Consider the following 13,300-nt stretch of genomic DNA (forward strand, 5'->3'; position numbering starts at 1 on the left):
AGTTACAAAGAAATTAACTATCTGTCTTCTCAATGACAATTTGAATTAGATTTATTTGTTAATTAAAATAAATTTCATTGTAAATTGCTTATTTGCATTGCCAGGCACAGCAGTTACTTGATTAGAATCCCAATTTTAGATCAGAGTAAAACTATGAGGCATTAGAAAAGTAATATTTCTTAGAAAAGTGTTTCTCGCTAAGACGACTGTTCTTCCAACATTTTGACAAGACCAATCCGACAAATCTCACAAAACATGTCACCGATTAATAATTCAAGAATAGTTTTTTAAGATGTCACCGACCACAGATCAAAGTGGTAATGCCTCTTAAATGTGTAGCGTATGAATATTTTCATACATATTGCTGCTACGCAGCACTTTTGTTTATCTATCCCGTGCCACGCCCCGCGGCCGCCCACATTTCGAGGCGAGGCAAACACACACAGTATTCTGTTATGTTATTGGGAAATGACTGAAACATATGTGGTCGCCGTTGCTCGGCTAATTTGCACCGCCCTGCCCTCGCCAGCCCCACCAACATTTTGCCATTGAAAAATGACAAACAAACAGGGGCAAAATGAAAAAGTGGCATCAAGAAACGATGGGAAAGTGAGGCGAATGGGGCAAATATGTTTCGGGAAAATGACTCTTCACATATTTTTCATCAGTTCGCCGAGCATATCGATGCGCGAGGTCCTGACAGTTGCGGATGAGTCAGCTGCTCGGAAATTCGGAGATCAAGGAAGGGGATCGAGAGCACATCAATTTAAGGTGAGATTTGTAAACCTATGCCTGTTGACTAAGTTAAGATAAAGAGCTGAATGCAAGTGTGCAGTTAGAATCTCTCACAATCGAAAGAAATAATTTTTATTTTTCAGTGTCACTAGGGCTTACAATTTCTAGGATATCCGTTTTCTTCCAGCCGGTCTCCAATTTTTCACCACAGAAGCGAACTGAATATTTGTTTGGACTTACAATAATAGTTCCACACATTTATTTATTTATTAATTATGTGCCTCGCTGATTGCGATATGCCCAAGAAAACAAGCGTCTTACTGCTCGACCAATTTCCGCCATCTGTCGCAGATTCTCGTCTCCTTCCCATGGCGTGCCACTTTTAAAGGCGGTGGTGGAGAGGGGGTTGGGCTTTTAGTCAAGCTCGAGGCAATTATGTTTGCGGCTAATTTGTTGCGCGTCCGTGGAGGAAATCTAATTTATGCGGACATTGATGCATCGTCACGAGGCGTGAGCCGCAATTATGCGAAACGGACCGAAAGTATGCCACATCCAACATTCTTCCACACACAACCCCTCCAGACCACTCTTGGGTCCAAGGTCTGAAGGTTATCGAATTTGATAAGCTTCCACACAGTTTTAATTCCATGCGAGAAGCTTGCAAGAGAAGCTCTTCCAAAATAGTTGAGCTGCAGACAACGCGATGAGCAGATCCCTGTTTCTTATTCTTTTATTGGGAATCTCCTGCCTGGAGATTCTTCAGGCTCGCTCTCTCCCGGAGCGGAAAAAACTAAGATTTATACGCAGACGCACATCACCCGACGATCCCGATCTCGAAATTATCGAGGTCAAGGACGTGTTCTACGTAAGGCGGCCCAAGAAGGTGGTTGTCCCGCTCGATGAGAACGAATTCGACTGGAGGATACGCTGTGACTTCGATCCAAGCCATCCGGAGTGTAAGAAACAAGACAAGTTTTGCATAATTGCAATTCACTCATGAAATTAGATTTTACGCAAATTTTACTGGCGAGCATCGTAGCATTTCATAAACAAAATGATTTCTCTATATTAGGTGAAGATTTAGTGAAGAATCCCGTGGCCCCTATCGCACCACCCACTACTACCAACCCCACCACAACCACCAACCCCACTACAACCACCAACCCCACCACAACCACCAAGCTTACCACAACCACTCTCAGAACCACCACCTCCCCCAAGGCACCCGAAGTCACAACTGAACCCACAGACGCACCAAGTTCAGATGAAGACATCAAATTGTTAGATGACGATGAAGAGGACATTGAGGATCAGGAGGATCAAGAAGATCAGGAAGATCAGGAAGATCAGGAGGATCAGGAGGATGACGCCTCTATAGATGGCACTTACGATAGCAAAATCCACTCAATTGGGGCTCATGATGACGGCACCTGGAATTAGATCTAAATGAAAAGCAGCAAATAATCGGGGTAATTGCAATTCGATTTCATCTGTTGACTCAATTGAACATCAATAAAATGGCAATACATAATGTAATGCTACATAAATGCCTTTTCGAGGGTTGACAAAGTAACTTTTTGATGTTATATAAAATCCTGCAAAAAATCGGAAACCTTTTTTTAGAACACTCAGTATCAGTTTATCAGTTTTACGCCTCTCCCTCAAATATTTGCAGTTTTCGAGAATGTTCTGGCCTCGCCAATTGTTATATAATCACTAGTAGCTCGTGCCATTGTAGGTCACTTCCAGATTTGTGCGTCTGAGTCGAGTGTAAATACCAATTGAACGGATCTCGTCTAGTATATATACTATATGGTCTATTTATATGCCATATTTGTCACAGTTTCCGGCTTAACGAGGAAATAATCGTATTTATTTGGGAAATCGTAGCGATACTGGGATATATATTTAAAAGGGCAACATTATCTGGATGACCATCACGGAATCATCGGCCTGCAGCTGTATCTCCATCCATATCATTGTGTATTTGTATCTTTGTCGAGTTGTGCTTAAATCAGCGCACAATTGCGATGATTGTTGCCGTTCGCCAATTGAATTAAAGAAAATGCGAAGCAAGTGACACACAAAGGCGACGGCGATACGAATAAAATGGGTGGAAATCGAAGCGCCCCAGGTCAGTCCAGTATCAGTGGAGTCAACGTTCAGTCTGGTTTTTGTGGATAAAGCCAAAGGAACCGAATATATCAAGATGAATAGCTTGCAAGGATCGCTGGTCCTCCTGCTGCTCGCCGGAGTTTTTCTTCAAAGTCAGGCGGGACTCTTCGATTGCGAGGACAAGATACCCGGACTTGGAGATGTGACCGATAAGATATCGGAGATTACGGGCAGCAGTAGCAGTTCGGAGCACGAGGTGCGGGACTTCTTCAAGAACGTGGGGTGCCACATCAAGGAGGGAGCCAAGAAGCTGGGCGAGAAGGCCAAGAACTTGGGCACGGAACTGAAAGAGGGCGCCCAGAAGCTGGGCGAGAAGGCCAAGGTCTTGGGTAGCGATCTCAAGGATCGCTTCGACGACTTCCGCGACAAGCTGGCCAAGGATTCCGCCGAGGAGATGAGCAAGGATCGCGGCTTCCTGGCCAACGTAGAGATAATCAATCCGGACATCCTCAAGGGCGAGCAACAGTGTGGGCATGGACACATTCTGGATGCCTTGGGCAACTGCAGCAAGTTGAGGAAATAGTCCCTAAAGAGTCCTACCCCCTCCCGTTAACACTTAAGTTTTTTTATGATTTTTTTTTTTGTGTAAATAAAAATGGAAAGTAAAAATACAAATGTGGAAAATTCTTTAGTTCGTGGTATGTGAATTTTAAGTGTTTTGGACAAAGCATTGCAAAGAATGCTCCAAATAAACTGTGCCATACTGCGTTGAGTTATTAATGAAATATCCAATTAAATTTGATTTTTTAGATATTTGATAGGTTTTTTAAGCTACAACTTATAAAATAAAAGTCCAAATCTAGACTGCAATACCTTATTGAGCTCGTAATTAAATTTCCAATCAAACTGTGTTCAAAAAGGCAAATTCTATTTTTTGGCCATTTTTTTTGCTAATTTTGATGATGTTACCCCTTACAAAAAAATTCGAAAATTGACCCCAAAATTAATTTTCCTAAAATCTTCAATAAGTGAAAGAGATCGTTAGCACTGGTAATTAGCTGCTCAAAACAGTTATTCATTTATCTATATGACAATTTTTAACGATTTTATGACGATAATTCCATTTGTAAATATCAAGTTTTTGGCAAAAGCTGTTTTTCCGAATTTCGGTAGTCAAATAATCAGTTTTTCTGCCATAACTTAAAAAATAATTGTTTAAATATGGAATGCCATATCTCGTTGTGTTCGTAATAAAATTTCCAATCGAACTGTATCCGCAAATGGAAATTCTATTTTTTGGTCATTTTTTGCAAATTTTGATGATGTTACCCCTTACAAAAAATGCAAAAATTAACCCAAAAATTAATTTTCCTAAATTCTTCAAAAAGTGATAGGGATCGTTAGCATTGGTAATTTACTGCTCAAAACAGTTACTCTTACATATATATGACTATTTTTAGCGAAATTATGATGAAAATTCCGATTGATGAATATCAAATTTTTGGCAAAAGACGATTTTCCGAATTTCGGTCATAAAGTAATCAGTTTTTTTGCCATAACTATGAAAATAAAAGCCTGAATTTGGAATGTTTTACCTTGTTGAGCGTCATGCGTTGCACCCTGAAGGCCTTCTTCGCCACCATGTCTCTTATCCGCCGCATGAACACGATGAGCAAGCAGGGCGCCGCCCTGCCCTTCAACACCTCCTCCTGATTTGGGAGTTATTCGGATCGGGGAGTGGCAACCTTATCTTATAGCTTTCTAGCCTGTAGAGTGCCTCAAAACCCGAGATACGGACGGACAGACCAACATGGCTTATTTTTAGCTGTTTCAAACTTTTAAAAAAATGTGACACTACAAAGCTTTGGAAATCGATATGCTTATTATTACTTACTGACTTATTTGACTTCATCCACCTTCAGCCTTCAGTACCCATAACAAAGGATGTTATATTGTCCAAAATCTTAATTCTATTGCCAATAGATAGACTTTAAGGATATTCTGTACTCGATGATTCAGATGACAGGCGGCAGCAGTATCAATGGGGCTGGACACCAACATAACCAAAAAGTAGAATCTGAAGTGCAAGGATTACAGATCACTGCAACCAACACCCATTTTGTCCAAGTTAGTAGGTCACAACACGTAGTTAAACACGTTACTCGTAGAGTAAAAGGGTATACTAGATTCGTTGAAAATGATGTAACTTAGTCTCCGACCTTATAAAGTGTACAACACGTCGATACGATTCGACCAAAATTTCTTAGCCACACCGAGTTAATTAGCGCGGCGGCTAGAAATTTAAATAAGCTGAATATAAATATTTAATTTAATATGATGAACTTACCACACCGCCAACGGCAAAGGAAAACATGGGGGCGTACCCACCTAACAGAAGGATGTTTCCCAGGATGCGAATCCGCCGGCGTCGTTTTGATCAAATCTAACTTTATTCCATCTAGTTGGCGTGGGGTTTGCCGTACACGTATACAGCTAGCAATTCGGTTATTCGAACCCCATTCGTCACTTGGTACAGTTGTAAGTCACATCAGATTATTTAAAATTCTTACAAATAAAAATAAAAAGAAAAATTACAGTTATCATACAACAAATAAATACCGTATTAAACTCCCCTCTCCTTTTCTTTTCAGAAAAAAGGAAAATGGTTTCGACCAACCCATTTTTTGAATTTGCGGCTACATACCGTAGAGAGCATCCAGACCTAAAACTACAACGCGTTATTGCATCAAGAGCTGGGGATGCATGGAACGCTTTACCGACATCAGAGAAAAATCGCTACCGCAAAATGGTACGCATTCATTTTTTAATTGAACATTCATATTACGGAGATTATTAATTTGTATCATTTCAGGCGAGCGATGAACGAAATCGGCGTCGGAGAGATGCTGATAAAAAACGCCAGGAAAGCCAGGAAGCCAGGTGCCAACGATGCCGTTATACCAAATTAGTATTTTATGCACTGCTTTTGTTTTTATTGGTTTGGATATCATTATCCTATGTCTTTTAACAAAAATTAATCAGTTTTTTGTCAGAACATTCCAAATAAAGGTTCAAATGTAGAATGCCATACCTGGTTGAGCTCGTAACAAAATTTCCAATAAAACGGTATTTAAAACTGGATATTTAAATTTTTTGCCATTTTTTGCAAATTTTGATGATGTTACCCCTTACAAAAAATGCGAAAATTGACCTAAAAATTAATTTTCCTAAATTCTTCAAAAAGTTATAGGGATTGTTAGCACTGGTAAATAGCTGCTCAAAACAGTAATTCTTTCTTCTTTATGAGCATTAGCCAAGTTATGGTGGGAACCCTTCGAAAATAAATACGCATTTTATAAATAATTAAGGTAATTAAGGTTTTAAAGTAAAAGCTTCACAAATTTTTATTTATAATTATAGGGGCGGTAAATGAAGTAGTAATTGTTCAAAGGATAACGCTTTAATTCGATTTCGTACGCAGATTGTAAAGAAAGAGTAGTCGACTGAAATTCTAAAAAATTCACATCTAAGGAACATTTTGACCTGCCATATGTGAACTGTCAAAACAATACTTCTTTATTGAGACGTTACACAGTGACCTAGTAAGAAATCGTAGCTATCACAGAAATAAAACTTGTCTACATTTTTTGATTCTTGATGGCCAGTTATCCAGCGCGTCTGAAGAAGGTCCTGATCGTGACAGCGCCACTGTGGTTCAAAGCACTCATTAAGATCCTGCGTCTATTCGTGCGAAAGAAGCTGCGCGAGCGAGTGTTCACTGTATCGGTGCCTCAATTGGCGCTGCACGTGCCGCACAAGACGCTGTCCCTTCACTTGGGTGGCACGCTGGAGGTCGATCACGACACATCGTTGCTCAGCTGCCGCCAATCGATGATGAATCGTGAGGACAAGCTGCTGGCCAATATCATGGATGTGAGCGATGGATCCGGATCCAGTTCAGAAACTGGATCAGAATTTGTGTCCAACAATCAAAAAACCAGGATAATCAGCGCCGTCCACCAGTTGGGCGATAATAATACCGCGGACAACAACAGTACCATCACGTACGCCACCACAGCTGCTGGAGCAGCTAACGGCGCCACCACCAATGGGGGCAGAGAGTTTTTGAACCCGCCCAGCAGCTCCTCATCCGACATGAGTATCGATGATAGTCTCGATGGTCAGGAGGGCGATTCCAAGTCCATTCATCAGATTGTCCAGATGATGAAGCAGGGCGGACTCCGTGGTCTGATTGAGGAGTACGCGGTCATTCGGAGTAGGCCGCCCGAGGGCACCTTCTGGCATTCGAGGTAGGTCAAATGAAATCTTTATTCTAGATCTGTGATAATTAACGTTCCTATATTCTCGCAGAATGCATGCCAATCTGACCAAGAATCGCTTCGCAGACGTCCTCTGCTACGATCAAAATCGAGTGGTTCTGACACAGGAAGACGGCGACGAGGCGTCGGATTACATAAATGCGAACTTCGTCGATGGCTACAAAGAAGATAGTGCGTATATAACAACTCAAGGTAAGGGATGACGACATACTTAATCATATGTATAAACTATATACTAATGGAGTTAACTCCGCCAGGTCCATTACCAAACACATGCAAGGACTTTTGGCGCATGATCTGGGAACAACATTGTTTACTTATAGTGATGACGATGCGCGTGGTGGAGCGCGGATGTGTGAAATGCGTCCAGTACTGGGAGCCGACTGAAGAAGGTTCCTTAGAGTTTGGCGACTACCATGTGCGAACAATTAGCGTTGAGTGCAACGAGGGCTACATGGTTACCTCGTTAGAATTGAGAAACATAAAGGTGAAGCTCTCTTTATAGTAGAACGATAGCGAATATTATTAGAATCACTTTGTCATTTCGCCAACAGACAGACGAAGTTCGCAATGTCTCACACTGGCAGTTCACCAGCTGGCCGGACTATGGCATTCCCAGCTCGGCCATGACCATGCTGAACTTCGTGCAGAAGGTGCGTGAGAAGCAGGCGCAGGTCCTCGAAGGACTGGTCGACACCTGGGCGGGTCATCCCCTTGGACCGCCCATTGTGGTGCACTGCAGTGCAGGCATTGGACGCTCAGGTGAGTCGCCAACATTGTAGACAAACCTCGCCAGATTGACTGACTACCAAAAACTCTACACAGGTACATTCATCACCCTGGCCACTTGCATATCGCGCCTGGAGGACGTGGGCACGGTGGACATACGTGGAACCGTTGAAAAGATCCGCTCGCAGCGAGCCCACTGTCTTCAGATGCCCGAACAGTACGTGTTCTGTCACCTGGCCCTCATCGAATACGCATATTCGCGTGGAATGCTAAAGCCGACCGATCTGGCTGGCTTTTTTCAGCATGAACCGGACTCGGAGTAGGCTAATACTACCAACACAGTCCTTGGACCGGAAAACGGACGAGGAACCAACTTGTATACAGAATAATTTTATGCTTTACCATTGTAAATTGGAGTTGCAACTTTCTTCGACTAGATGTTGGTCTTGATTTGATAAAATATGATATATATGATACGAGAGAAACGATGGGGAGCACAAATGGATCCAGAGACACGGAGAGGGAGATGAAGTTGTGGGGAGTAGAGTAACCAATTTACGTTAATCTATTATTTTTTAAAATATTAATACATACCAAGCAAAAATTTCTATGTTAAAACATTACATAAATTAAATTTAAAGTAAGTGAAAAACAAATAGCAAAAAATTTAGAAACAAAACCAGCAACATTAGCAAAACAAACAGCAAAAAGTTTTTGACCGAAGAATAATTTCTTGGATTTCTGGTACCAGGCGATCATAATCATTAGCATGTCGGGCATAACTTAAAAAATAATCGCCTGAATATGGAATGTTATGCCTCGTTGAGCTCGTAATTAAATTTCCAATCAAACTGTGTTCAAAAATAAAAATTATATTTTTTGTCAATTTTTTGCAAATTTTGATGATGTTACCCCCGAAAATTGACCCAAAAATTAATTTTTCTAAATTCTTTAAAAAGTGATAGGGATTGTTAGCACTGGTAATAAGCTGCTCAAAACAGTTATTCTTCTTTCATCGTTATGAGCATTTTTAGCCAAGTTATGACGAAAATTCCATTTATAATTAAGTTTTTTTTTGGTTAATCTCGTCGGTTAGTATTGAATTTTTTCCAATAGTGTTCTTTTAAATGTTTAGTTGAGATGTCGTGTGTAAGTTGAACTTGATGGATTAGTCACCTTTACAAATTAGTAGACGTAAAAATTTCTCTTTTCCCATTTTGTCTCTTATACATTGTTAAGAATTCTTTGTCTCTCCGGTCCCTTCCGCCTTTTCCATTTCCCCAGTCTCATTTTTCCTAGGCCTCTCTCTTCGCTCGACGAAAATGCATTTTAGTTGCCCGACGACTTTCTCGCCGAGCTTCGTAGCTTGAAAACCCATAGCGCAACCCAAAAGCCACAAGATACCCAAGAACTTGGTCAAGTGGCTACGACTGCGGCTGCAAACGGGTTTCAGTCGATTGTGAGGCCTCAGAGGCGATACACGATATTCGAGATTTGAGATCCAAAACTGCGATGACTAATTCATTGACCATCGCCGTGTTTTTGGCCAGCCTGTGCCTCTTGGCCAGTAGTGGTCAAATGCAGGCAGCCTCTATTGTTTGCGGATCGGAGGCTAAGTCTGCCGAGGATGCGGATTCGGTGACCACTCCCAGTACCAGTGAGGTCAACAAATTCGTCCACAGCCTGCAATGCACTCTAGAGAAGGCCAAGCCCTGGATAGCCAATATCGAGAAGGAGGCCAAGATCTTGGAGGAGAAGGCCAGGGATGCCACCATATCGCTCTTCCAGCGCATAAATAAGCTGGTGAATGTGCTCGCCTCACCGGTTACCTTCGAAAAGGATAAGGAGAAGGACAAGGATGAGCAAAAGGAGCCGGAGGAGGTCACCACCACTACCACCACTTCCACTTCGGAGGCTTCCAGTTCCTCCAAAAACGATGTTAAGGAGGAACTGACCACTTCTGCACCGCCAGTTCACTTGGACTGGCTGGAGGATCATGCGAATGAGGTGGACTACATTCCAGAGAAGAATTAGTGAAGCACTTATATATATGTATAATATTACATATTAATAAATTATTTTGATCTTTATTCGATGAGCATTTCCTATTTATAAGTTGACAGCATTTAATTTAATATATTCTTATAAAATCTATTTTATATAATATCAAATGAAAAATGTACGAGCTCGTTTGCTGATTCATCATTGCAACTGGTATACATACATATGGGTAAGTTCAAGTATACAACACATTTCATATATTTTTTTTCTAACACATCTTTTTGTTTGCAGAATTCACTTCCAAAGTAATTTTAATAGACCAAATCTAAAGGGTCAATGTGTTTGTAGTTCAAGTCCGGTGTTTACAAAAGAAATCTTGAATTTAGCATAACTGGAACCCAAAAACTTCTTGGGACTACAGAGCCAGTTGGGTTTAAGTTCTTAATGAACCTCTTCCTCCGCTTTGGTAACTCACATCACTTGTGATTCTTTCCCGACTTTCTCTTCTGGACTTTTCTTGCCACTGTGGTTATTGGCCAAAAATAAACAAACAGCCTGCTGACTGAAGACCTGCAACTCCGGCATAACTTGTGAGCCGGTTTTGGTGTCAACGGATCAGTGAATCATCCCAGCGAGAGGAGGCTCTTTGGCCCGATCTCACTGGATGGGCTTCAATTGCTAATTGCCAGTCGTCGGGAAAGATGCAGCTTCTGGGCACCTGCGGACTGCTGATAATCATCGTCATCACCTCCCTGTCACTGCCAATTATCCAGGGAATGGTCTGGTCGGGATTCATATGCTCTGCAAGGGATCATCGCGGCTGCTGCTACAATTGGGTATACCCCACACGTCCCAGGCCGCCATGTGCCCCAGTCGGAACCAGTCGGAATTCGGGTCAAAAGAATGGGACACCCAAATGAGTAATTCGAGCTCTACAAGCACAAGAAATAATATTTTGTTTTAATTATTATAAAACAAAACAATGCACTTTAAAACTCCAACACCGCAAATAATAAATTTCACAGCGCAAACGGACTCACAGTATGAATAACAACTGAAGTCAGTTATATTATAAGCATATGTTTTTTTTTTGTAGCGTGAATAAAGAAATAATGATCTAAAAATTGCTGAAAATCTATATCTGAAATAAAATGATAGTTTTTCTTTCACAAATTATCTGTAATATGGGAAAGCGAATTGGGGTGCAAATAATACTAAATAGAACGTTGGTTGACAACATTTGATAGTTGTTTGAAATAAAATAACGCTTCCGTGGCTTTGTTCAGTTGAGTTGATTATCCATCAATTTCGCGTAAAATTTGTGTAAACAATAAGCAAACATTTAATGGAGCACACTTTTCACATACAAATAAATTGAAATTAACTTATCACTCATTATTCATCAATTATTTTAATTTTAATTTCTAACAATTAAACTAAAATTTATGAATTATTTAGAATAATTACCCGTTAATCGCAAGTTTCTTTGTTGATTAATAATCATAGAAATAAATATTCTAATACATAGACAAAAAGCGTTCGAAGTTCAAATTAATGTAATTCATATTAACAAACTAAGAAGACACTATGGACTTATTATTAATGTTTTATGACAATCATTTTATGGCTGATCTTTTCAGGGTCTTTAAAAACTTATATCTACTTTCTCGCAGTGCAGTGAAGCTTACATTACAAAAAAGCAAGAGCAGTTCGCATTGAGTCAGCGCCAAACAACCGATCGCACGAACGCAACTTGTTTGGGGCTTAGTTTTCAGCCAGGGTGGATAAGTTGTGGCGGGTGGGGGGCTGGGAGGGACGGAACCGGTTGTCGGAGACCCGAGATTTCAGATCGTAGACCGCCGTCTCGGAGCGGACCGATCAGTCAGTCGCGTTGTCAAGCTGAAAGCGTCGAGATGAAATCGCTCGTGGTGTGCTCTTTGATCGGATTGGTCCTGCTAATGGCCGCTGGCCAAGTTCGCGCCGAGTGCGACGAGGCCAAGAGTCCCGAGGACAGCGACTTCAAGCACTTCTTCAAGAACCTCGGCTGCAAGGTCAACCAGGGGGCCAAGGATGTGGCCGAGGCCGCCAAGCCCTACACCGACAAGATCGGCGAGAGCGCCAAGGAGATTGGCAGCTCGGTGGCCCAGAAGTACGACGAACTGAAGCACAAGCTGACCGATGAGCCCTCGACCACGCCCAAAGTCCCAGTGGCCTATGACGCCCCCACCGAGAAGGTCCTTTTGGCCCCCATCGGAGGACCCAGCACCCCGATCCCATGAGGTCAGCCTGCCGATTCGATCCGAACCAAAAGCCCAGCCCATTAACAAACCCATTAATCTTATGATTACAGGGATTTTGAAATCGCTTGAAGGTCCCCTCCGTCTCGTTGCATAAGCTTTCTTTGTTTTTTTTCTTTGTGATCTATATTAATAAAAACTAAAGTGATGTTGGAATCGTGAGCTGTGTTTTTAGCGACTTAAGTATGGCTGATAAGCGGGGATCACAGATCGATGGTTATCAGTTGGGGGCTAATTAAGTTAGACACACTGAGGAAACAACAAATCAATTATTGGGGGATCTTTGAACCTTAAACAATTTACATAAAACATTCAAGGAGAACACAAAAATCTAATCATAATATAACCAAAATGAAATAGAATAAGCTACATGAACTAGAAAGCAGCAAACGATTAAAATGTCTGCTACTAATCACTACTTCCTAACCATTCATTTTGTCGAACAGACAGTTCAATGTACTTTTCGCCCAAGTACACAAAGTTTTGATGTTGAGTTATTGGGGAAAAAACAAGGTAACAAAATGCGACACATTAAAGCAATAAACAACTGGATGGCAGAGCAAGCCGCAAGTGATTTACATTTGAATCGTAATTATTCAAACTGTTACCGCACCGTAAACATTTGCTTCTGAGAACTGCGAACATAAAGACAAACATCAACTGATCCTCTCCCCCTAATAAACACCGACGAACCATCATCAGCCTTCATTCACCGCCGATCGAAATTATATAGCCGAGATGCTGCTGATCAGTCACCATGACGGGCAGTCTGTTTATTTTTCTGGCCTGTAATTTATGAGGGATTTATTCGAGTTGGCATCGGGGAAACCACGAAACACATTGTTTAGCATTAAATTAATATATGTATTTCATAGTGATCTGGTGGATTTAGGCCAAATACATATGATATTCACATCAGAAAAGAGAGAAGCACTCATGCAAATATATGATAACAAAAACGTTTTGGGCAAGAATAAATATTTATTTATGATTATCGGAGAACTTAAAAATTGCCTATTATATTAAGTTACTATTCCAAATTACACATTTTTCCTTTCCTACCGTATAAGTTATTTTTAATTA

The 13,300-nt window shown here is 41.1% G+C and overlaps 5 protein-coding genes and 2 long non-coding RNA genes across 7 annotated transcripts; 6 read left to right on the plus strand and 1 right to left on the minus strand.

Moving 5' to 3' along the window:
• Nucleotides 1–1,422: 1,422 nt before the first annotated feature.
• On the plus strand, nucleotides 1,423–2,308 carry LOC6617494 (bromo and FHA domain-containing protein DDB_G0267958). The gene is made up of 2 exons (XM_002041775.2): nucleotides 1,423–1,691; nucleotides 1,808–2,308. Exons 1-2 carry the CDS (start codon nucleotides 1,439–1,441, stop codon nucleotides 2,173–2,175), a joined length of 621 nt encoding a protein of 206 aa, XP_002041811.1. The 5' UTR covers nucleotides 1,423–1,438; the 3' UTR covers nucleotides 2,176–2,308.
• Nucleotides 2,309–2,856: 548 nt separating this feature from the next.
• On the plus strand, nucleotides 2,857–3,525 carry LOC6617495. The gene has a single exon (XM_002041776.2). It carries the CDS (start codon nucleotides 2,945–2,947, stop codon nucleotides 3,431–3,433), a length of 489 nt encoding a protein of 162 aa, XP_002041812.1. The 5' UTR covers nucleotides 2,857–2,944; the 3' UTR covers nucleotides 3,434–3,525.
• A 660-nt stretch (nucleotides 3,526–4,185) lies between these two features.
• LOC116801995 lies at nucleotides 4,186–5,286 on the minus strand. Its single transcript, XR_004362394.1, has 3 exons — nucleotides 5,198–5,286; nucleotides 4,745–5,143; nucleotides 4,186–4,685 (listed from the first exon to the last, which is right to left on the minus strand). It is a non-coding gene; the product is annotated as an uncharacterized LOC116801995 (long non-coding RNA).
• LOC116801994 lies at nucleotides 5,135–5,940 on the plus strand. The gene is made up of 3 exons (XR_004362393.1): nucleotides 5,135–5,388; nucleotides 5,502–5,659; nucleotides 5,723–5,940. It is a non-coding gene; the product is annotated as an uncharacterized LOC116801994 (long non-coding RNA).
• Nucleotides 5,941–6,184: 244 nt separating this feature from the next.
• LOC6617496 (tyrosine-protein phosphatase non-receptor type 9) lies at nucleotides 6,185–8,599 on the plus strand. Its single transcript, XM_002041777.2, has 5 exons — nucleotides 6,185–7,160; nucleotides 7,222–7,382; nucleotides 7,448–7,677; nucleotides 7,745–7,952; nucleotides 8,016–8,599. Exons 1-5 carry the CDS (start codon nucleotides 6,508–6,510, stop codon nucleotides 8,240–8,242), a joined length of 1,479 nt encoding a protein of 492 aa, XP_002041813.1. The 5' UTR covers nucleotides 6,185–6,507; the 3' UTR covers nucleotides 8,243–8,599.
• A 760-nt stretch (nucleotides 8,600–9,359) lies between these two features.
• LOC6617497 lies at nucleotides 9,360–11,058 on the plus strand. Its single transcript, XM_002041778.2, has 2 exons — nucleotides 9,360–10,149; nucleotides 10,212–11,058. The coding sequence occupies exon 1, from the start codon at nucleotides 9,432–9,434 to the stop codon at nucleotides 9,951–9,953; it is 522 nt and encodes a 173-aa protein (XP_002041814.1). The 5' UTR covers nucleotides 9,360–9,431; the 3' UTR covers nucleotides 9,954–10,149; nucleotides 10,212–11,058.
• A 713-nt stretch (nucleotides 11,059–11,771) lies between these two features.
• LOC6617499 lies at nucleotides 11,772–12,374 on the plus strand. Its single transcript, XM_002041780.2, has 2 exons — nucleotides 11,772–12,200; nucleotides 12,271–12,374. The coding sequence occupies exon 1, from the start codon at nucleotides 11,834–11,836 to the stop codon at nucleotides 12,197–12,199; it is 366 nt and encodes a 121-aa protein (XP_002041816.1). The 5' UTR covers nucleotides 11,772–11,833; the 3' UTR covers nucleotide 12,200; nucleotides 12,271–12,374.
• The last annotated feature ends 926 nt before the right edge of the window (nucleotides 12,375–13,300 follow it).

The sequence above is a fragment of the Drosophila sechellia genome, chromosome X (genome assembly GCF_004382195.2).
Source record: "Drosophila sechellia strain sech25 chromosome X, ASM438219v1, whole genome shotgun sequence".
In the NCBI taxonomy this organism is placed as follows: Eukaryota; Metazoa; Arthropoda; class Insecta; order Diptera; family Drosophilidae; genus Drosophila; species Drosophila sechellia.